The following is a 25,855-nucleotide window of genomic DNA, read 5'->3' as shown; positions in this document are numbered from 1 at the left end:
TTAGCTCATTTAATCTCTACAATAGTACTGTGAGGAAGGTGCTATCATCTCCATTTTACAAATGAGGGAACCCATATACCACTGACAAGGGGTAAAACTGGGATTTGATCCAGGCAGTCTGTCCCAATCTGCTCTTTGACCACTCCGGCTGCCATCGAAAAAACGGAATTCTCTTATCCTGTCCCTAAAAAGGCAACTGTCTCTTCTTTCCCAGTTGAGAAGGGAAGATAGAGGTTGTCAGACTTTCTCTTACAAAAATGAAGAGGCCTAACGCTGTATTTGGGTAAAGGAACATTTGTCACAAACCTCTCTCAATCACTGACCCACCTAGAGGTCCCTATTCCCACCGCTGGGAAATACTTCAGTTCTGAATTAGAATGTAAAATTCATTTTCTTTTAGAATAAGTGCTATACAAGTTTATGAAATATAATTAAATAGTATCACTAATGCTATACTTCCTGTGCATAAAAGCCAAATGACTAATGTTAAGCCAGCCTGTTTTAACATTTCATCAATGGGGAAAAACCCTGTTGTTTCAGGCACTGATTTATAAATGACATTTACTAATGCCTGCATATAGAATCAAAATAACACTGCACTATGCAAATGGGCTATTTATTTGATATCTCTGACTGTCCTATTTAAAATCATACCCCTCCTATTTCAAGTTTTCATATCCTCCTTATCTGCTTAATTTTTCTCTAAAATCTGATACACTATGTGTGTTTGTTTATATATTATGTGTATTTATTCCCTGATTCCCACCTCCCACTCCCCCTTTAGAATGTAAGGTCTACGGGACAGGGATTTTTGTCTTACTTTTTCATCTCTGTTTCTCAAGGTCTAAACAGTGCCTGGATCATTCAAGCAGGTGTTCAACACATTTTGTGGAATGAATGAATCAATTTAACTGTCACATATACAAGAAGAAGTTCCCCTTTCCTTAGGCAGATAGGCCCACTCTATACCTAATCTCTCAGATACTAGTACCATGGACAGGTATGTGAGGAAGTAGAGTGTAGCGTTGTTATTAGAGGGCTTAGATCAGATGTTAGGATTAAACTCTTTCCCCTCCTATTTTTGACTGGGGGCCCTGAGCTTAATGTTGCTAAACCTCAGACCCCTCACCTATAAAACTGAGATGAGAAAATAATGTCTATGTCAGAGGCAGAGATGAGATGAGATGTGAAAATCCCTGAGAAACATGCCTGGCTCAATGTAGCAAAAGCTCAATAATATTACCTATCAAAAAGGTTAATAAACAACTGACACCTAGGCAAGTGGGACAGACTGCTTGCTTGGTTACACTGGTGGGAGGAAGACAAGGCAAGTGGCCTGGGGCATGATTTTAACTGAAGAATCTAAGGTAGCATATTTAAACAGTGACTCTCCACCTGGGGTGGGGAGGCTTTGAGGAGGGTTGTAAGAATCTCTTGGAAGTTTCAGCCTTTTCCGGTAAGCGGCCTGAGGTGACCGCTAAAAATGGTTCACTATTCATTTGACCGAGAAAACCCCACAAAATCATGCGAGTCAAGGGGTTCAAATCTTTGTGCTCACTTTAAGAACACTCATGAAACTGCCCAGGCCATTAAGGGTATGCATATCCATAAACGGTTTTGTGAATTTTATCCTTGCTGATCACCATGCTTCAAGTTGTCTTCATGACAAATTATTGGTGTTTTTGAAAGAATAGTTTATATTCCTCCATGTTACTAAATAACTTGACTCTACCCTTAGTATTGGGATTGTACTGAGTCAGTTTAGTTGAGGCAGGAAGATGGCCTTATTGAATAAATAGAATTCTAGTTATAATACCTTTACTCTGTAACTCTTTAAAAGATAGCAGCAGCATCTGAAGGTGGGTCTGCATTTACATCAGTTTGCAAAAATTATTGTGCCTTCCTTAAATGCTACCAAGAGTTTCATAATGCTCATTAAAGATTATTTGAGAAAATTCATACCATCATAGTCTAGAAATTTCTGTCTTTTGGCTGAGTTTAATAGGACCATGAGTTTTCTTTTGGTGCCTCAGTTTTCATGATTTAAAAAAAAAAGTTCCAGAGTGCATGGATAATTTTCTATTTTAAAGCATGTTTAGAAGGGGACAAGAAGCCTGGTGTGATTTAATAACCTCTTTTGATTAATTATTCTGAGGAAATAGGTGGAGTTGGGGAGGAGCCAGCAACAGAAGCTGTTATTCATGAGCTTAAGAGCCATCGTGAATAACATCAGTTTCCCACCTGTCTGAACTTTTGGTCTGCACTGGATTTTGAGTGGCTGGCACAGACTTCTTGAGATGGGAGAGCTCCCCTGAGGAATAAAGAAATATTCTGCGTGCTGCTGAAGTGTGAAGAGTAGCACTGATAGAAGAAAGTGTTACTACGTGGAGCCTCTCTGGCTTTTCCCTTTAGCATCTCAAGAGTCTTGGTGAGGCACGGGAAGCTGGTATGCTTTGCATTTGGACAAGAAGGGTCAAGCACCCTTGATCGTGTGGATCCCTATTTATTAAGGGTGTCTGCATCTCACGATACCCTCTTTCTCTGAGATAGAGTCAAGAGCAAAGTTAAAGTAAAGGACTGTGTGCAAAATGGAGTGTGTTGCTTTTGTCCCAAGGCTAATTGCTTTTACGTGTGTTTCCAAAATCCTCTAAAGATAAAGTGGACAAATATCATATATATAATTTATATGTGGAATCTTAAAAAAAAAGGGTACAAATGAACTTACTTACAAAACAGAAGTAGAGTCACATATGTAGAAAACCAACTTACGGTTACCAGGGAATAAGGGGGGGGGTGAGAGATAAATTGGGAGACTGGGACTGACATATACATACTACTATATATAAAATAGATAACTAGTAAGAACCTGCTGTATAGCACAGGGAACTCTACTCAGTACTCTGTAATGACCTATATGGGAAAAGAATCAAAAAAAGAAGAGTGGATATATATATATATGTATAACTGATTCATTTTGCTGTACACCTGAAACTAACACAACATTGTAAATCAACTATACTTCAATAAAAATTTAAAAAAATAAAGTGGAAAGAGCCAAGATGTTTGAGGGGAAGGAAAAACAGACTGAACACTAGGCATGTCAGCTGAGGATGCTGATAAAGGAGAGATCTGGCTCTAGGTGGTGAGGAAGGAGTTACTGCCCATGAGCTGGTCCTATTCACGATATTTTTTGAGTCAGGGGTTTATCCAGGCACCTGGCTCCTCTCCATTTGGAGGCAGGGCTCCCCATGGCAATTTTGGCAAATGTAGAAATCCCTGCCCTGTGGCAATGCATCACATCTGATGTGATCTGGCCCTTTGTCCTAAGATCCTTGCCTCAATGAAGGGGAATGAAGTGCTAAATGTGAAATTGTACCCATTGTGGATGTGTCACTTGCAACAGAAAAGGAAACAACCTTGAGGACAATGAAATGGCTCATCTAAATAGGGCACCACGCATAAAGACCTCTGATTGTCCGAACAAAGTGATGGATTTTCCTAATTTGCTGGAGAAGATGTTTACTGGAATAAGTCCCAGAGGAGGTCCACTGCAAGTACTCAGACGTCACTAAGAAATTAGATCGCCTGTAATTTACTACTGTTCCAGTTCATTTTTTCTAAACAGGAATGCGACTGAACACTGTTACCATTCTACCTGTCATCTACTTTTCCCATTTCCCACAACGAACTGCCATGTCCCCTCCCTCTGCCATTGCCCCTTCATTCTCAATCAATATTGTCCATCTTATCACTGAGAAAATAGAGACCAGCTTGTGAGAACTCACCACTTCCTGCCCCAGAACTTAAAACTGATCTGCAACATAGTCATCCTCATCTCTTTTCCTTATATCTTATTCATTTCCTCTTTAATTCACTCACGTTTCCATTTATTTATTTAACAAACATTTATTGGGTACCTCTATGTGCCAGGCACTGTGCTAGGTGCTAGGTGATGTAAACGGGTCAGTGATTTAGAGACCAACCCTGCTGACAAGGAAAGCAAGGATGCACCCTTTTCTCTCCAAGGCTGACTGCTTTGCCTTCATGGTATCCCTCTTCATGGTACCCCTTGTTGCATCCTCAGGAACGGTGCTCTCTCCATACTCAGTCTCACTTGTGTATCTACAAATAATTCCTCCCACTCTACCAGCTCTTTCCCATCAGGATTTATACAGGCTCAGGTTTCTTCATCTTAAGAAATAAAATACAAGTAAAACAAACATAAATACCCTGCCCTGTTTCTCACTGTCATTATTGTTCTCTCTCTCATAATCAAGTTTGTTAAGACAGCTGTTTACTCTCACTCTCTTTCCAGTCTTTTTCTGCTTAGAAATTCATTCACCAACTCCATGAGATCCGATTTATCCCCCCCTACACTTTATGGAAACGCTACTCACAAAGGTTACCAACGCATGCTTTAGGTGCTTTTTCAGTTCTTATCTTTTCCTCTTTATTGATCACTATTGAAAGTCCCTTCCTCTGGCTTTTGGGACTCTTACTTCTCCTGTTCTTCCTCCTTCCTCTTTGGCAATTTTTTTTTTGCGGTACGCGGGTCTCTCACTGTTGCGGCCTCTCCCGTTGCGGAGCACAGGCTCCGGACGCGCAGGCTCAGCGGCCATGGCTCACGGGCCCAGCCGCTCCGCGGCATGGGGGATCTTCCCGGACCGGGGCACGAACTCGCGTCCCCTGCAAAGGCAGGCGGACTCTCAACCACTGCGCCACCAGGGAAGCCCGTGGCAATTTCTTCTGTTTATTTCATAGGCTGTTCATCCCAGTCTCCCTACAATTCTAGCTACTCCAGGGTTTCCGTTCCATTCCACAAAATTTCTTCCTGTAATTATACTTAATCCGGAGCCTTCCACAAACCTAATTTGTTCTCAGATCTGTATCTCCAGGCCAGATGTTTCTTCTGGGCTCTAATTCTATATTTCTAACTGCACCCGTGTATCCTACTGACACTTCAAATACTGCGAAGGCAGAATTGGATAACATGCTCACCCCCACCCCGTGAAATATGTTCCTCCACCAATTGTCTTCATTTAGGCAAATTACACTCTCCAATTAATAATAACGTTTATTATTTTCATGTTCCAGGTACTCATATGGGCATGAGATTCCAGAATGCAGACTCTCAACTGTCATACCACTTTTTTCTCAATGGTGCAGGTGTTTGAGTCCTTTCTCTCCCCCTTTCTACACATCTGCATATATCAAATCTATTGATTCTATTCCAGATGTATCTACTTCTTTCTGTCCTCACTGCTATTTACCTCACCATGTTAGGCCTTTGCAGAATTACTTGGATTATCTCGCCCATATGGTTGCAGCACTGTCCTAACTAATGCCCTTGACTTTGATCTAATCCTTTGCCTGCTGAAAACAGTGATCGTCCTCAAGCGCCAATGTAATTATAATACACCTTGCCTTGCAGTCTTCCAGTGACTTTTCATAGCCTTTAGAATATTGTCCAAATTCTCAGTATCCTAGATTAAGACTTTATTTCCTGGTTTAGTCTCCTCTATTGTTGCCCAGCCTTAATGACCTACTTGCAGTTCTTTGGACTGATTGTGTTCTTTCTGGACTCCTGGTCTTCAACGGTAGAGTCTCCTTTGCATAAACCATCTTCCTTCCCTTCTTCACCTACAAAGCTTCTATTAATTCGCAAGGCTCAATTTAGGAGTCTTCTTTTCCAGAAGACTTTCTTGATGCCCATCTTTCCCCAAGCCATCTAGGTCAGGTAACACTAATCTGTGCTTTTTCCCATGATAACACTTATTCCTTTATGGCTTTAATGATCAGTTTACTTTCATGTTTTTTCCTGTTAGACTGTGACCTTTTCGTGAGCAGGAACTCAGACTTTTTCATTTTTATACCCTAGTGTCTAATACAGTGCCTGACATATAGTAGGTTTTCAATTGACTCATAAATGAGTAGGTACGAATTTGTCCTTACTTCCACTATTTTCCCATTCCATATAAGAATGCACTGGAAGGGACTGTAATAACTGAATAAGGCCATCTTTAATTCCAGGATCATACCTCCACTGTGCACTACAGTTGGTTTATATAAAAGTAGTGACTCGATTGCTCTTAACTTATTCAGAGACTTGTCTAATTGATTTGTAAAGAAATTCCTGGTGGTCCATTCTAGCACTTTATAATATCCAGTCAAATATTTCTCCTGTAAATTCACCCTGAATCTGAGCTTCTTTCTATCTTTCCCAGTAGAAAAGTGCACCCTTTTCTCTCACTCTTCCCACCCAGATTTTTCTATATGCATAATATTTCAAATGTTTGCCAAGTAGAATCACTCACAAAGCTGAACCCTTATCAGAGGAAACACGGCAGGGTGTCAATACTGCACTTGGGTCACTTGACTTTACAAATGATCTTTGAAAAGTGATGGGGTGCTCTGCATTTACTCTCTTTCCTCTTTCATTCTCATGATCATGCCACCTCGCTCACTGAGTCACTTCCTTATTTTCAAAGCTAAGAGCTGCTGCCTGAGGAAAGTATGCTGAGTTCTCCCATAGTCATAAATCCACATAAGACTCAAACAACAAAGGCACGGAATGGAGAGGCAGAGGATGCTGTACTTACTTGCAGCTACCATAAAATTATGTTCAGGCAATCTATCCAAGAGAGATAGCTTTTGGCTAAAAGTGTTGTTTACAAAAGGTTGCAATATTTTCTTTTCCAACATAATATTATCTATTTTTATTTCAACTAAATATGGATGTCAGGTGTTTTACATTATTCATCCTATCCCATGTGCACATGTATTTAGCCTTGTTTAATTTTCAGAGCTAATTTAATTTTTAGTTTATTTGAGTTCTTTTCAGGTGCCTCCCATGCAGCTCTGAAGAGCTGTGTTTGACTCTGGTGGCAAGGACACGACGCCCCAGTTTTAGATAAATCCACTTATTCATTTAACCGAACCTCCTCGCTCTCCCTGGCTCATTCTTCTTTCTTTACTTTCCCTCCTAACTGGAATCATCCACTACGGCTATGCCTTTGACACTCTGGCTGTTCGAAGACGGGGAAATTGTGTGTGGTGTTTTTTTTTTTTAATCTGTAGCAAAGAATCCAGTCATCTTCTAGCCTCCTAAATGCAGACATTCCTCCAGAACTAGGTTTTTGTCAGTCTGTCCTTCCCTTTAAAAAAATTCAACTCTAGCCAGAGTCCGGATCAAGATGGTGGAGTAGGAAGACCCTGAGCTCACCTCCTCCCAGGGACACACCCAAACTACAACTATATAGAGAACAAGTGTCTCTGAGAACAACCTGAAGACTAGCAGGACAGCTTTTCTACAACTAAGGATATAAAGAAAAGGCCACATCGAGATGGGTAGGAGGGGCAGAGATGTGGTCCAGTCAGAACCCACGACCCCAGTTCAGTGATCCACACGTGGGAGGGATATCACAACCATGGAATTCCCCCCTGAGGAGCTAGGGGTCTGAGCCTTACACTGGGCTCCTCAGCCCAGGGGTCCTGCACCGGGAAGATGAGCCCCCATAACAGCTGGCTTTGAAATCCAGAGGGCCTTATGGCCCGGAGAGCTGGAGGGCTGTGGAAAACTGAGATTTCACTCTTAAAGGGCTTGCACATAAACTTGTTCCCTCTGAATCCCAGCACAGAGGCAGCAGCTTGAAAAGAACCTGGGTCATATACAAAGGAGAATCACTGACTAACATAAGGGTAGGCACTGGAGGCACAGGTATCTGGCGGCACTTCCTCTGGGGGCGAAAGCACTGGTAGGTGCCAATTTTCTTTTACTTCCCTTTCACCTAGCTGGCCCAGCGCCGGCGAGTGCCATTTCTGTCACACTCCATCAACATAGCTAAAACCGCGCTCCCCACCCTGGTGTTCTCTGGGACCCACCTCACTCAACCCACCTGTCCTGGCTGGCCCCTCTGAAGTGGCTCTTGTCCTCCCCAACCTGTCAGGCTATTCTAGCTGGCAAAGTGACCCTTCAAAGTGGCTTCAGCTACAGGAAGCCAGCCCTACAAATCGATGTACCAGCAGCAATCGAGGTTGGACCTCCCAGCCAGCTGCACTGAGGGCCAGCCCTCATATCAGCATGCCTGCAGCAGTTGCAGACAGGTTTTGTAGACAGCTGGGACAGGGACCAGCCCTGTCCACCAGGGAGTCTGCAGCAGCTGTGGCTAAGCCACACAGCTAGCTGGCCTGGGAACCAACTCTGTCCACCTAGAGGTCTGCAGCTATCATGGCTCTATCACAGTAGGAGGACATGCACATCCCACACAGGGGATACCCCTGGAGCACCTGCCTCTTTTGACTAGGTGAGATCGTACCATTGAGCCCCACAGAACACCTTCTACATAAGGCCATCCTTTCAAGACTGGGAGACATAGCTGATATATATATAATATACAGAAACAAACGCAGAAAGTTAGGCAAAATGAGGAGACAAAGAAATACCTTCCAAATGAAAGAATAAGAAAAAACCTCAGAAAAAGAACTAAATGAAACAGAGATAAGGAATTTACCAGATAAAGAGTTCAAAGTAATAGTGTTGTAAAGATGATTCAACAGGAGTAGATGGATGAACTCAGTGAGAACGTCAACAAAGAGGTAGAAACTATAAAAAAAGAACAAATCAGTATTTTTTAGTAACTAACTAGAACTAAAAAATACACTAGAGGGAATAAACAGCTATTTAGAGGATGAAGAAGAATGGATCAGTGTTCTGAAAGACAGGGTAATGGAAATTACCCAATTAGAAGAGCAAAAAGAAAAAAGAATAGTTTAAAAAATGAGGATAGTTTAGAGACCTTTGGAACAACATCAAGTGTACTAACATTCACATTATAGGGGTCCCAGAAGGAGAAAAGAGAGAGAAAAAGACAGAAACCTACTGGAAGAAATTATGGCTGAAAATTCCCTAACCTGTTAAAGGAAACAGGCAATCAAATCCAGGAGGCAGAGACACCCAAGTGAGATGAATTGAAAGAGACCCACACCAAGACACATTATAATTAAATTATCAAAAGTTAAAGAAAGAATCTTAAAATCAGCAAGAGAAAAAAACTAGTTATGTACAAGAGACTCCCCATAAGTCTAGCAGCTAAATTTTCAGAAGAAATTTTATGGGCCAGAAGGGATTGGCATGATGTATTCAAAGTACTGAAAGAAAGAAAAACTTATAACCAAGAATATTCCACCTTGCAAGGTTACAATTCAGAACTGAAAGAGAGATAAATAGTTTCCCAGAGAAGCAAAAGTTAACGGAGTTCATCACTACTAAACCAGTCTTACAAGAAATGTTAAAGTACTTCTTTAAACAGAAAAGAAAACACCATAACAAGAAACAAAAAAATTATAAAAGAAAAAATTTTACTAATAAAGGCAAGCATACAATAAATGTAGTGGATCGACTATCTATAAAGCTAGCAAGAAGATTGAAAGACAAAAGTAGTAAAAATAATCTATACATAAATAATTAGTTAAGCAACAAACAAAATAAAAATACAATGTAAAAAACATACAATGTGGGGTAGGGGGAGTAGCAAACTGAATTCAACAGTACATTAAAAGGATCATATACCATAATTAAGAGGGATTTATTATTATAGGGATGCAAGGATGATGGTTCAGTATCCAAAAATCAATCAAAATGATATACCATATAAGCAAATTGAAGAATAAAAATAATATAATCACCTTGATAAATGCAGAAAAAGCATTTAACAAAATTCAACATTCATTCATGCTAAAAGCTCTCAACAAAGTGGAAATAGAGAGAATATTACTCAACATAATAAAGGCCATATATGACAACCCATAGTTAACATTATGGTAAAAATCTGAAAATTTTCTTCTAAGATCAAAAACAAGACAGGGATGTCCTCTATCAATAACTACTTTTATTCAACACAGTATTAGAATTCCTAGCCACAGCTATCAGACAAGAAAAGAGATAAAAGTCATCAAATTAGAAAGAAAGAATTAAAACTGCTGCTGTTTTCAGACTATATGGTACTATATATAGAAAATTCTAAGGACTTTACCCCAAAACTATTAGAACTAATAAATGAATTCAGTAAAGTTGCAGGATATAAAATAAATACAGAAATCTGTTGCATTTCTATACACTAATAACAAACTATCAGAAAGAGAAATAAAAAAAAACACTCCCACTTACAATTGCATCAAAAAGAATAAAATACTTAGGAATAAGTTTAACCAAGAAGATGAAAGACCTCTACTCTGAAAACTATAAGACACTGATGAAAGAAAATGAAGATGACACAAACTAATGGAAAGATATATAGTGCTCATGGATTGGAATAATTAATATTGATAAAGTGTACAAAGTAATCTACAGATTAAATGCAATTCCTATCAAAACATCAGTGGCATTTTTCACAGAACTAAAGCAAATAATCCTAAAATTTGTATGGAACCACAGCAGAATGCAAATAGCCAAAGCAATCTTAAGAAACAAAAAGAAAGCTAGAGGTATCACACTCCCTGATTTCAAACTATACCACAAATCTATAGTAATCAAGACTGTATAGTACTGGCACAAAAACAGACACGTAGACCAGTGGAACAAAATAGACAGCCCAGAAATGCACCCACACTTATGTGGTCAATTAAACTATGACAAAAGAGGCAAGAATAAACAGTGGGGAAAAGAAGGCCCCTTCAATAAATGGTGTTGGGAGAACCAGACAGCTACATTCAAAAGAATGAAACTGGACCATTTTCTTACACCACATATAAAAATAAACTCAAAGTAGATTAAAGATTTAAATGTAAGACCTGAAACCATAAAACTTCTATAGTACACTCTGACATCAGTCTTAGCAATACTTTTTTAGATATGTTTCCTTAGGCAAGGGCAACAATGACAAAACTAGACAAATGGGACTACATCAAACTGAAAAGCTTTTGCGTAGTGAAGGAAACCATCAACAAGAAGAAAAGGCTGAGTACTGAATGGGAGAAGATATTTGCAAGTGACATATCTGATAAGGGGTTAATACCCAAAATATACAAAGAACTCATACAACTCAACATCAAGAAAACAGAACAACCTGATTTAAAAAAATGGACAGAGAAGCTGAATAGACATTTTTCAAGGAAGACATAAAGATGGCCAACAGGCACATGAAAAGAAGCTCAACAGCACTGATATGAGGGAAATGCAAATCAAAACCACATTGAGATATCACCTCATACCTGTCACAATGGCTATTATCAAAAAGGCAACAAATAACAAGTGTTGGCGGGCTTCCCTGGTGGCGCAGTGGTTGAGAGTCTGCCTGACAATGCAGGGGACACGGGTTCGAGCCCTGGTCTGGGAGGATCCCACATGCCGCGGGGCAACTGGGCCCGTGAGCCACAGCTACTTAGCCTGCGCGTCTGGAGCCTGTGCTCCGCAACGAGGGAGGCTGTGACAGTGAGAGGCCCGCGCACCGCGTTGAAGAGTGGCCCCTGCTCGCCACAACTAGAGAGAGCCCTTGCACAGAAATTAAGACCCAACACAGCCAGCATAAATAAGTAAATAAATAAATTAAAAAAAAATAACAAGTGTTGTCAAGGATGTGTAGTAAAAGGAACACTGGTGCACTGTTGGTGGGATTATAAATTAGTTCAGCCGCTTAGAAGACAGTATGGTGGGTCCTCAAAAAATTAAAAATAGAATTACTGTATGATCCAGCAATTCCACTTCTGGTTCTGGGTATTTATCTGAAGAAAACAAAAACACTAATTCCAAAAGATATATGCACCCTTATGTTCACTGAGGCATTATTTACAATAGCCAAGATATGGAAACATAAATATCCATCCACAGATTAATGGATAGAGAATGTGAGATATATATATATATATAGAAAGTATCTATTATATATAATAGAATATTACTCAGCCTTAAAAAAGAATGATGTCTTGCCATTTGCAACACATGGATGGACCTAGAGGGTATTATGCCAAGTGAAATAAGTGGGACAGAGAAAGACAAATACTATATGACTTCACTTATACAGGCATACCTCAGAGCTATTGTGGGCTTGGTTCTAGACCATGGCAATAAAGGGAATATCACAATAAAGCGAGTTACATGTATTTTTTGGTTTCCCAGGGCATATAAAATTTGTTTACACTATACTGTAGTCTATTAAGTGTGCAATAGCATTTTGTCTAAAAGAAACCAATATACATACCTTAATTAATTCTTTACTGCTAAAAAATGCTAACCATCATCCAACAACCCAGGGTTGCCACAAAACTTCAATTTGAAAAAACTGCAATACCTGTGAAGTGCAAAAAATGAAGTACGCTTGTGTGTGAAATCTAAAAAAGAAAACAAACAAACAAAATAAAACAGAAACAGACTCATAGATACAGAGAACAAACTGGTGGTTAGCAAAGGGTAGGGTGGTGGGGTGTCGGGTGAAATAAGTAAAGAGCATTAAGAGGTATAAATTTCCAGTTATAAAATAAATAAGTTACAGGGAGGTAATGTACAGCATAGGAAATATAGTCTGTAATATTGTAACAACTTTGTATGGTGACTGATGGTTACTAGACTTATAGTGGTAATCAATTAATAATGTATGTAAATGTTGAATAACTATGTTGTACATCTGAAATGAATACAATATTGTATGTCAACTGTAGTTCAATAAAAAGGATAGATAAATAAATAAATAAATAAATTCAACCCTAGTCATACCTTCTTTCCTTGATTCTACTGGTTCACAAATGCACATATCCGATTCTGACTACTCATCAGTCTAAATTTTTCCAAATCCTAAATACTTACAATGTAAAATTTCCAGATCCTCATCTTAAGCTAAAGATTTCTGACAGTGTTTTTAACATCTTTTCCCTTAACATTTCTTTCAACAATTTTACCAGTTTTGGTCTCCTGAAAAAATCTTTGGAGTCATACTTGACCATTCTACCTTTATATCCAGTCTTTACTAGTTTAGTCATTTATCAGTATGTCCCTAGGCACCATGACAGGCACTGTGGACACAAAAATGAATGGGATAATGTTTCTGCCCTTGTGGGATACACAATCTGGTGGGAGAGACATTTGAACAAATTACTACAGCAATGCGGTGCGCGCAGGCCCTCATTTGACCCTCTCATAGGTCATGACGCAGAGCAGGCTTCCTTTTTCTCCATTGGCAGGGATTGGTGTTTGTCCCTCCCATTTGTAGCATTTTGTTCTTGCATCTGTATGGAATGCTCGTGTCAGGGGGAGTATGTACACTGGCTTGGAGGCAGGAAAGAGTGTGGCCAGATAAGGAAACTGCTTGTAGAATGGTATGTGGGGGACAGAAAGGGGATGAGCTTGAGAAAGTAAGTGGGGAGCAGAACATAAATGTCCCAGTGTGCTATGATTATGACCTTGGATTTAAACCTATAGGGAAAAAGGATATTGGAAGACTTCAGGCAGCATGATGCTGTTATCAAGTTTGCCTTTTAGATGATTCTAGCAGCACCCTGGGGGATGAATTGGAAGAGGGCAACTAAGAGGCAGGGAAGTTGGTTAGAATGCTTATGCAACAGTTTGGCGAGGCAGAGAGACCAGCCTCCTGGTCTACAGTGCAGGGAGGACATGAGACTGGAATTAAGGAAGTAGCATTAGAGAGGAGAGGTTGGATGTTGGGGGCAGATTTCAGAGGGAAAACAATTCCAGGTGTGACAACTTCAGGAGAGTAGAAAGTTTTGAAATAGGCATGAAAAGAGGGAACCGGTGATGGTCCTGTAAATGGATCGGCAGAGGTTAACGAGGGCCCATTGGAAGGGAAACTCCAAGGCTGGGATAGCTGCGCCCTATAGAATGTGATTTCCCTGGTGTTGGTCACCAGCCTGATGACGGGCTTGGGGAGGCAGGTGGTGGTCCTGTGCTTGGTTTTCTGGTCTCACTGTTCCAGCCCCAGTCTGCATGTCCTCCAAATTTATTTCCCATAAACTTTTGGCCCACATCTGACTAATCTCATTACTATTCCTCAGACAGAAAATGCTTTTTAAAATTCTGGGCTTTTTTCTCCTGTTGACAATACTGTCATATCCTTCCCATCTCCCTCCTTTATCTGGAACGACCTCTTTCCTCTCAGTCTCTTTAACCCGGCCCAAACATCCACCTCCAGGAAACTTACTTTAGCCCTCACCAGTTTCACCTTTATTTGATTTTCTCTTGCCCTGTGGTTGAAATGGAGCAGGTGTGCTGGGTCAAAATCCTGGCTTTGCTACAACCAGCAGGTCACTTTGCATTCATTTGCCTCCAAATTCTCTTCTACAGTTAGTTCCTACTTCTCAGGATTGTTGTGAAGATATATTGAGTTCGTTCATATAAACTTAATGTGCTTAATGTATTTCTCTCTGGGCACATAGCAGAGCTCAAGAAATATTAATTTGATCTTATGAATATGCTGTTAGATCAGCCTGGAAGATCAATCTCTATTATAACCTCTAAACTTTGTCGTTTGGGGGAATTACCAGTCTGTATTTTTTGCTATTTCATGAATAAGGCGGAGTAAATAATATTTTAACTATAGCATATAATTTAAATGTAGTAAATAAGCATTTTTAAATGCTTACTATGTACTAAGCATTTCCTCACAGCAACCCTATGAGTGGGTATCATTAGTATCCCATGTTACATTTGAACAAACAAGTATCAAGAAGTAAAATAACGTATTCAAAGTTACAGAGATAGGAAGTAGAATTGAACTTACATTTTTCTGACTCTAGAGCTCATGCTAGACTCTGCCTTCAGGTAGATGTCCAATGTACGGGACCCCTGGCTCTCACTGCAGCCTGAGCTGGGAACTTGAGCTTTTCAGAGAGGTGGGAGGTATGAAGAGTGGGGAGGGCTTTACAGGTGGGAAAAATTACATGAGCAAGGTTGCAAAATCAAATGAGCTTATTATACATGGGAGAATCTGGTGAGACACGCCCGCATCTATGCGGAAGGAGTAAATATAATTAAGACTGTTCTTCCTCTTGTATTCTGTGCCATGCTTGCTAACACCACTGCCTGCCCAGTCACTCCAGGTGAGAATCTGGGACTCACTTTAGGAACTTCTTTTTCATTTGCCAGATTAGTAGTTAAATTCCACTGATTCAACTCTTGTATATCCTTCCTAGACTTCTCTACTCTTACGCCCTAATTCAAGTCTTTGCTTTTTGCTCTGACTGCAAAAGCCTCATTTCTGTTTCCCTGGTTATGAGCTGGCTTCATTGTAAAATTTTATGAGTGAAGTTCCCGAAAGTCAAATCTGGTTTGCCACTGTCCTTATTAGAGTTCTTCAGTGGTTCCCTGGTGCCTTAGAACCAGATTTAGTTGCTTTCAGTGGCACACAGGTACTTCCAAGGTCTTACCCTGGGCTCTGCTTGGCTACGTAAATTCTGCTGGTTTCATGTTGGCCTGGAGAACACCTACTCGTTTTTCTATAGTGAAGTGACTCTTCTCTGTTGAGGGCCTGCTCTCCAGCCTTATGTATGGTGTTCACTCATTCCTTGTTGCCTCTTCCACGCACTGTGCAACCTAACTTTGTATTTTCCAAGTGTTTTTTTTAAGTTAAAAAAAAATTATAGTTGATGTACAATATTATATAAGTTACAGGTGTACCATATAGTGATTCACAATTTTTAAAGGTTATACTCTATTTATAGTTATTATAAAATATTGTCTATATTCCCTGTGCTGTAAAATATATCTTTGTAGATTATTTTATACCTAATAGTTCTAACTCTTAATCCCCTAACCCTAACTTTCCCCACTCCCTTTTCCTCTCCCCACTGGTAACCACTAGATTGTTCTCTATATCTGTGAGTCTATGTCTTTTTTGTTATATTCACTGATTTGTTTTACTTTTTAGATTCCACATATAACTGATATCATACAGTATTTATCTTTCTCTGTCTGACATATCACTTAGCATAATACCCTCCAAGTCCATCCATGTTGCTGCAAATTGCAAGATTTCATTCTTTTTTATGGCTGAGTAATATTCCATTGTATATATGAACCACATCTTCTTTATCCATTCAACTGTTGATGGATGCTTAGGTTGCTTCCATATCTTGGCAATTGTAACTAATGCTGCTATGAACATTGAGGTGCATGTATCTTTTCAAATTAGTGTTTTTGTTTTTTCACACCTGTCAGAACGGCTATCATCAAAAAGACCACAAATAACAAATGTTGGTGAGGATGTAGAGAAAAGGAGACCCTTGTGCACTGCTGGTGGGAATGTAAGTTGCTGCAGCCACAGTGGAAAACAGTATGGAGGTTTCTCAAAAAACTAAAAATAGAGCTACCATATGACCTAGCAATTCCACTCCTGGGTATATATCTGAAAAAAACAAAAATACTACCCCAATACTATCACCATTTTTGAATGGTGATCTTTTGTATTTTACAAAAAGTTCCCATAAGACAGTGATTATTATTGGTTTTCTGGAGTAATGCCTGACATGAAATTGGTGCTCAATAATTGTCTATTAAATTAAAGAAACAATGGATGAAAAAAGCCAGAAAAATGATGAAAAGGTCAGATTTTAGAGGGCTTTGAAAGCCAGTCAGAGGAGATTGGGGATGTTTCTTTTTGAAAGAAGATGATGTGTGCAAATTGTTTTAGGAAAATTAGCAACATAGGAGTGCTCGGATAGATTTATTCTCATCTTAATACTTCTGCTCACACTGTTTCCTTCCTTAAGTTGCCATCCTTCTGCATCTCTGTGCATTCAGTCCAATGTAGCTGTCTCATTGGGGAGGATATCTGAAAGGCTCTTTGGAAAGCCAACAGGATTCTGTACAAAAAGTAAATTATGATTTGAGTCCGCCATGTTTCTAAGTCAGTCTGTTCTGTCTGGAAGAGGGAAATCTTGCTCAAAAGTCTTATCTAGTAACAAACTCACTATCACACTAGCTGGTTGCTAGTTTTTCTGTTTTGGAATTCAAAAGACATTCAATAAAAGACAATAAATTTTAATTAAAATCAGTGAAGGATATGGAATAAATAAACAATAATTTTTCAGGGAGCAAAATAGAGTGTTGGAATTGACTTAGCTCCAAAGTATTCGTGTATGTACTCTTTTACACTTTCATTTATTATGTATGATACACACACAGAGAGAAGTGTACTGATCAGTATTTAACAACTGGCTCTCCACAAAAAAAGGGAGGGGCCCTGAAATGTCATATTTGCTGATTTCTGCAGTGTTAGTACTCCAACCATGACCAATTTTAAGCAACTAGTGTGATGTCACTGAACATAGATTTGGGAAGAAATGCTAGCCACCTGCTGTATTGCAAAGCCTGTACTCTTTGGCTGCAACACACGACTATCTATAAACTCTTCTGGGAGCCTGTGACATGCCAAATTCAGTGCTGAGGGCACTAGGGATACAGGCCCTACTCTTACAGATGTTAGTGGCAATGGGAAGACCAACAGGTAACAATTATGATACATAAGAATTACTAAACCAGAAGTATATGCAATGTACTGTGGACACATAGGTAGAATACCTAACACACATGGTTATAGCTAGGCATCCAGTTACATAGATCTGCCTGAGACATTCAGGGAAGGCTTGATGGGATGCATGGGGGGCACCGTTTGATCTGAGACTTGGATGATAACTGAGAGTTTGCCAGATGAAAGGTATTCTGGCTGAGAGAACATAGCAAGTTCAGAGAACTACAAATAATTCAGTATCACCGGAGCATAAAGTCTGAGTTAGGAAAGCCATAAGTGATGAAGCTAAAAACATATAAAGGAGCCAGGATCTTACTTGTTATGCTAAGATGTTTAAACTCTAGGCCTCCGGGAACTTTAAAGCATTTTAATAACATATCTGTTTGTTAGAGAAACCCCCTAGTGAGAAATGTGCAGAATGATGTGGGGGGACAGAGGAATGGGAGTCAGAGAGGCTTGGTGAGGTGTGTCCTGAAATAGAGCAGGTGAGAAATAGTCAACTAGGACAATGGTAGTGTGACGGAGTAGGTCAAATAATGAGTTATCAGCTAGAGTCACTAGCACTTGACTATTACTTGGATTTGGGGTGAGTATATAGGACAGAAAAGAACTTAGAAGGACTCCTAGATTTGTGGCTTGGGAATCTAAAATAGGAAAGAAAAAAAGAGGTAGGGGTTTACAAAGGAAAAAAGAATGGATTTAGTTTTAGACATATTGGATTTGATGTAATTACACGATGTCCAAAACTCAATTAGGCGTAGGGGTCAGGAAGATGTCTTTGCTAGAGCTGTGTACTAGACTGTCATAGTTGGGAGTTGTAATCATGGGTGTGGGTGTAAGTAGGTAGAGTGACAAAGGTCAAGGATGGGGAGGAGAGATGGGAGTTAGATATAGCAGGACCACAATCTGGTTCAGGCTTCCCTCAGTAGACAGTTCACTTTCATTGCCCCACTTCAATGATACTAGACTACTCTCTCCTTGAACGTGTCCAGTCCCTCCCCTATCTATTCCTCTCTTTCTGTTGAACTTTCTTCCTTTTCTCTCTGTCTCCTTATTGCTGCTTTTAGACATTCTGCCCATCTTTACAGGCCCAGATCAATGCCATGTTCTCCACAGAGCTTTCCTCCATTCTCCGCCATTTTGCTTTTCCCCTCATGGAGGCTTCGTCCTCTATTGTAGAACATAATGGTCTGCTCAGGATTATTTGTGTACATGGCCAAAAGTGAGCCCCTTGAAGATGAAGAGTGTGTCTTTCTATATCCCAGTAGCGCCCCCACCTAGGATAGCACTTGGTGCTTTTAGGGTTGTGAATGAATGTTTCATTAAGTTGAGGAGGACAGTGAATATAAAGTGACCTACTGCAAAATTCTGCTTGATGTTGACCTAGCTCTAGCTTTATACCTTTCACCCTTCCCCCAACTCATAAAAAAAAGTAAAGGAGACTAAGAACATGGTAACAGCCCAGACTTAATCTGTCTGGAACTTGGAATATCTGCAATTTGAAGAATTCACAAGAGGCTACGTAAAGAAATATACTTTGTCATTTTCAAGGTTAGCTGATTTTAAGGTGTTTTTTGGTGTGTGGTAAAATCAACAATTCTGTGCGAGTGCAGGTTTTTCCTTTTTGTAGGCATACAGGAAAATTTATATTTCTTTACTGGTGAAGTTATGTCTCAAAGCTGCAGGCATAAAATTGGGAATACACAATGGGCGCTCATCTAACCAAAGGACACCAAACATGTAACTGCAGGGCACTTTCACTGAGACAATTTATGACATACGTAGTTTTTCCTTATATAGGATGTGAATTGGAAAATGGAAAACTTTTCTTTAATAATAAAATAAGATTGCACACTTAGATAACTCTGTGCTAAGTTACAAAAATTGTACTTTTTTCCCATCTAAGAGATCTTTATACTATTAAGGATATAGTTGAACCCAGAAAAATGGAACAAATAAAACAATTAAAAATGAAAGGTGGACCTGTGAAAACAGTACAAAAACAGTCCCAGTAAACTTGAGGAACCTCTGATTTAGGCCTAATGCTGGAGAGTTTAGTATCATTAATACACTCTTTTTTGTTGTTTTTTGCCGCACCTGCGGCAGAATTCTTAATTTTCCATGAGCACATCCTACTCGGTTTACTCAGAGTCAGAGTCAGGAGGCTGCCTAGGGGAATGGAAGTCACTGAGAAGTAAAGGACTGATGGAAGGGTAGCTGATGGTACAGGAGGGAGGAGAGACAAAAAAAAAAAAAAACCCACAAATTTTGTCTGATGCATCTCATCTGATTTGAGTAACTCCATGAGGAATTGTATCATTTTATTAATGAGAAAACTGCGGCTGAGAAAAACTGACTCACAATCTTATCCATTTTCTTTTACTCTGTGCTATCCTTGAGAAGATTAATTTCACATTTTGTGTAAAAACAGCATATAAAATTATATATCTGTATATTGACTATAATGATATAAAAAGATCAAGTGAAAATATGAAAATAAATATGACTAAATGCTAATAAATTGTGGGTTTTGCGAGATGGGGTAAAGGATGCCTTTTTTCTTATTCCTAGTTTTCTGTGTTTTCCATAATACATGACTGCTTTTCTATCATCAGCAGCAATAACAGCAACAAAAGGCATATATTGCTTTAAAAGGAAAGCTGCCTTTGTCTCTTGGGCTACCAACATTCCTCTAGGAAGGTAGAAGGCTTTTAAGAAATTTATGTAAACAAAGACTGTTTGGCATTTCAAAGGCTTTTTAAGCCAAACAAAATCCATAATGAAAATTTTGCTATAAACTTTTGGAGTTGCTACTTGGACTATGCTGCACAGTTTCCCACCAGATACACTGTAAAAAACAAACAAAAAAGTGTGTTAGTGTGACTCAACTGAAAATGAAACTGATAGCCTGATCTGTAAAATATTCTGCATACCCCGTATCCTATGGAAATAATATATTTGAATTGAATGTGTTTATCCATAGTGTAGTCCTTTACCAAGATATTTCTGTGTCTCCAAAATACTGAAAGATCCAATCAATTCCTTTGATATATGCAGTCAATGATAAAGATATTTTATCTACACAATGCTGAACACCTGAACTGACTGAACAGAGAGAGATCTTTTGGGAGTGTGTAGAGCTGAAATGGGAAAAATGTGACCATTTAAACCATGTCTCCATTATCATCACAGCCAATTGTAAAGCAAAAGATTTCGTCAATCAGATAATTCTTTTGTCTACAAAATTCCAAGCCATTATTCTGAGTAATTTGTTTCATTGAATTTACCAAATATTTAGTTGGTTTCCTAAAACATAATTGAATCTGAATAATAGGAAGAAAAAAGATTCTGGTCTGAATTTTCTGCAGAGGGGATATAAGTTAAAAGCAAACAAATGAATGAACAAAAACCCCACACTTGTCCCTTACATATAAATACTCTCTTATTTCTTCTTAAAAAGTAGTTCTTTTAGGCTATGCACATTTGACTTTCATTACTTGGTTAGAAAGACCTGGTCCAGACAGAATATTTATTAAAATGTACATTAAAATTGCCTGAAAGAAAAAACATGCAGAGAAAATATTAGAACAATAGTCCTTGGGTTATAGGAGGTGGAATTAGAACCTTTGGAAGGTTTAAGAAGAGAACCGTTTCAGAAGAGGAAGAGCCAGATCAAAGGGTCACTGATTCTGGACAAAACTGACTCCCCTTCATGGCTCTCATTCCATTCATTGGAGGCACTACCGTTCTTCCAGACTCGGAACCCTGAAGCCACATTGAATTGTTCCCTCTTCATCCTTTGTATCTGATATGTTCACATCTCACCCTCTCTTTCTTTGAAAGCTCTCTCTGGTTCACACCTTACTTTACATTCTCCTGATAGAGAGTCGTACTACTTCATGCCTGAATTACTACCAACAACTTCCAAAGTGGTCCCTCTGCCACAAGTCTCTCAGCCTCCAATCCTGCCTGGTCCACAGCTGTCAGATTTATTGTCCCCAAACATCACTTTCCTCATTGCTGCCGCCTGCTCACCACTCACTTTCTTCATTGTCCCTCCACTAAGTTCAAACTCCTTGCTCTGCCTGATAGCTGGGACCCTCTACAGCCCTTTCCCTCATTCTCCTTCTCTCTCTCTCTCTCTCTCTCTCTCTCTCTCTCTCTCTCTCTCTCTCTCACACACACACACACACACACACACATCAATCCAATCTTACTTTTTGCTGTTCCCCAAAGACTTCATTTTAGTCAACCAAATCACTACATACTATAAAAATCCCCTTCCTGACCCCTTTCCAAATCCATACCATTCTCATCCCAGCCATGTCCTCTCTGTGTAAAGTGCTGTCCCTCTTGACTTTTACTTTCCAAATTATCCTCATCCTTCCAGAGCCTTCTAAAATGCCACCTCTTCCATGAAGGCTTCTCTGATCCCTCTAGACCCACAATTTCCTTTCTTTTCTCTGAACTCTCCTCCTATCTATAATCAAGACTGAATTACATGACATATTACTTCAATACACTTCTTTTGATTTATATGGCATCCCTTGTTACTCAAGGAGGGTGTTATTGACATTTGTAACAGGGCACTTCATTGTGCAGGGCTGTCTAGCACATTTCAGGTCATTTGGCATCCCAGGCTCCTGATGCTAAGTGACAGGGATGTTATTGTGACAACCCCAAATGCTCTGAATACAATTCCAAATGCCCTAATTATTAGAAAGTTCCTTGGAGAAGTTGCTATATCATATACACACCTGCTCAACAAATGATCTTTGTTTAAATGGTGAATGCATATTTTAAAGAATAAACATTTCCCTCACAGTTGCTAACATATTAAAAAAACTCAGAATGACACTAATTAAACATTCAGATGAACCAACACTCTATTTTAGGTGTTTTTCATAAGGTATTTCATTAAACCCTCACAGCAGCCCTGGTTGTTATTTATCCTTATCCTTAAAGATGAGGAAACCGAGGCTCAGAGAGTTCTGCTTATCCAAGGTCATACATCCGAGCTTGATTAGAGCCCTGGCCTTTTAAAGCCCAAAGATTTGGAGTCAAATCTTTGGCTTTTCCTCTTACCACTCAGCCTCTATAAGGGCAGCCTATTTGTAACAGCTTTGAAATAAGAGTGTGAACGTGTAACACAATTAGCAATTTGAAGCACATTCTTAATGCTGATAGGTACTAATGACTATAATTGAAAGGGAAGATATTAGACCAGACAAACAATTTTTTAGAATTTAAAACAAGGATCTAAATTAGAGTCTAATGAATGAATCTAGTCCTTGACCTTCTTTGCTACAGACATTACCCCATGTTTAGTCTCTAACTGAGAGGTACGTATTCTTTACTCTCTTATTGTATTCTTTACTCTCTTAATGTTTGTCTTGGCAGATGGCCAACAGATCTCTCTAAGTTTCCCTTAATCAAGTTTTGGGTAATAGATGCCCAATACAAGGCCCAGTAAATATGCCTTGTATTAGGTAGTACTGCTAGACCCGAACAACAGAAATCTAAGAGCTGGCAATAGTTGCTCAACTCTTCCCCAGTTGCTCAAGTCTTTTCTATCACCTGGGCATCTTTAATACTAAATGTTATATAAATCAAGTATCGTGGTATCATTTAAAATGTTGTATATATTTCTTTCTAGTGACAGTTCCTTATTCATTTCATGCATGTCTAACACACCTACATTTATTAGTAACTTATTTCACTATGTGCCCAATGTCCAATTACAGTTCTTCATATTTCAGCTGATCTAGAGTTTAGGAAGTGATAGTGTGGATGATTCATGTGCTTACTTTAAAAAGGACACTCATGGGCTTCCCTGGTAGCGCAGTGGTTAAGAATCTGCCTGCCGATGCAGAGGACACAGGTTCGTGCACCGGTCCAGGAGGATCCCACATGCCGCGGAGCGGCTAGGCCCGTGAGCCAGGGCCGCTGAGCCTGCGCATCCGGAGCCTGTGCTCCACAACGGGAGAGGCCACAACAGTGAGAGGACCGCATACCGCAAAAAAAAAAAAAAAAAAAAAGAAAGTACACTCAGTTTCTATCTGTGCATATAGGAAGAACTGCATTCCTGCAGGATTTTAAAAAACAGAAAGAAAATTCAACCCATTTGAAAGAGCCAGTATTGTTGATTTCAAGTTTTTCTTTTCAGCTCTGAGGATGTTTACCATCTATTTTTTTTCTGTTTAACAAAGAAGGAAAAGGACCTGAAAGCCAAGTTCATAGATAACTTAGAACAATTGTATAACTATAGGTAAACATGCATATGATATAAAAGTATTTCATTCCTGTATTGTCTTATAAACCATATCTACTGAAACAAAGTGAAACCCTTTGTTTAACTCATATAAAACCATTATTCAACTGTAACCACCTGAGCATTCAGGTGATCTGAAACATAAAAGGATTTTTAGTTATGCTTAGCAAGAAAAACAGACATTTAAAAAAAATTCAATATTATTTGTAACAAATTGAGCTTGGTGTTAGCCTTTGCCTCTCACTGTTGTGGCCTCTCCCGTTGCGGAGCACAGGCTCCGGACGCGCAGGCTCAGCGGCCATGGCTCACGGGCCCAGCCACTCCGTGGTACGTGGGATCTTCCCAGACCGGGGCACGAACCCGTGTCCCCTGCATCGGCAGGCAGACTCTCAACCACGGCGCCACCAGGGAAGCCCTGGTGTTAACCTTTTATTAGAACATTTCCTGAGCAAAGTGCATTTTGAACTGCTACATGCTGGGACACTTTGTAGGGAGGTGGAAGAGAAGGTAATAGAATCTTTCTCCACTAAGACTAAAAAAAAGAAAAAAGTCAGTAACCCCTCTCAGTTTCATTACTGTTTTGACTCATCTTTTCTCAAACTATCTTGTCAAATATTTGTCAGACAATAGAATTCTTAAAAATATCCAGCTGCTCCCTATAGAAGCCAGAAATGGTCTACATATTTTGATAACATTTCCCAGAGAGGCGCAAACATTTTAAAGGTGGAATTCTAGGGTTTTTGTTATATCTCCTTATATCCTAATAGCACGTGAACTGGTATCTGCTGATGTGCTATCAACATTTTCCCATCTATTTTTAGATCTTCAGTTGTTTTAGAGGTGGATTTAATATGTAAAGCAGAAGCTTACACTGTGACACATTTGCATGATTGTATTTTAGTTTTACCATTAGCTAAGTAGGGCAAAGTTGATCCCATCTCACAGGGAACTCTCTCCCACATTTCCTCTGTGGACTTGGAGGTTCAGATTTGCTTACCTGCTTCCTTGAAGATACTGTGCTGTTGAAATATCTACTAGAGGTCTTTGCATTCAAATTCTTGGTCTGATGGGTTGAGTCATTTTTCCATGTCTTAGAGTTTTCTTTAGGATCTGAAGGAATGGGATTTAAGAAGAGGATCCTAGCTATGAATCCATAGAGGACAGTGGCCAGGATCATCGGAACAACATAAAAGACACCAAAGTCCATTAGGTAAATAGGTGAGTAGTAATTCCTGGAGATCTTGTAGCCACAGGACACCACAATAGCATCTTTATAGGTGCTAATATTGAGATCCAGCAAGAAGAACCACAGCATACAGTAAATGGATGTGAAAGCCCAGACAAAGATGATGATCTTTTTGGCTCTGGAAAATGTGCAGAGAAACTGGGCTTTGATGGGGTGACAGATTGCTATGTACCTCTCAATGGTAAATGCTGTGATTGAACAAGAGGATGCGTTAATGCCCAAGTACTGGAGGTAAGTGATGCAGAGGCATCCCACGTAGCCATAAACCCAGGAACCATAGATACTGTCCGTTATGTTGGGGAGGCCTGCGGCCACCAGGACCATGAGATCAGCTACTGCTAGACTCACCAGGTAGCAGTTTGTGGGCGTCCTCATGTGCTTGGTTCTCATGACCACCAGGACTACCATGATGTTGCCCACGATGCCCAGACCACAAATAATGAGCACAAGTAAGATGGTGACCACTTGGTATTCTAGGGCCACCACGGCTCGAGGCTGAAGCTGGGTTTGGTTCAGTTCACTTACTGTCTCGTTTTCCATCTTTAGTGGCTTGAGGTTTCTCTGAAACACTTCTCAACACATCTTCTTGCCAGTGCCCTGCCTTTATCACAGTGGTTCTCGCCCCCTGTGAAGAATTACAATTCATATTCATTCACAGCATCACCAATTCTGATCAAGTCACAGTCACTTACAGGTAATTCTCCTCTACTTTCACCTCCCATTTTTCCGCAATAATAGGGCTCATATGTACTCCCCGAAACTCCTTTTATTGCAACTCTAGTGTAGGATGGAATAACTGTTTTGACTACCTTACCATAAGAGGGACCGGTTTTTTTCTTAATGGAGAAAAATGCTCAAGAAAAGAGA

General features: G+C 39.6%; 1 protein-coding gene across 1 annotated transcript in view; it reads right to left on the bottom strand.

The window, feature by feature from the left end:
- The window catches only part of TRHR (thyrotropin releasing hormone receptor), a gene marked incomplete at its 3' end in the record, with an annotated part of 34,271 nt that extends 8,703 nt beyond the window's left edge, over positions 1–25,568 (bottom strand). The window contains exon 1 of the mRNA XM_082858587.1: positions 24,740–25,568. Coding sequence (XP_082714713.1) covers positions 24,740–25,528 — 789 coding nt within the window. The 5' untranslated portion in view covers positions 25,529–25,568. The remainder of the gene's footprint in view (positions 1–24,739) is intronic.
- Positions 25,569–25,855: the final 287 nt, after the last annotated feature.

Source organism: Leucopleurus acutus (genome assembly GCF_964270905.1).
Source record: "Leucopleurus acutus genome assembly, chromosome: 17".
NCBI lineage: Eukaryota > Metazoa > Chordata > Mammalia > Artiodactyla > Delphinidae > Leucopleurus > Leucopleurus acutus.
The sequence above is the reverse complement of the archived record's forward strand: the minus strand, read 5'-3'. Positions and strand labels throughout refer to the sequence as shown.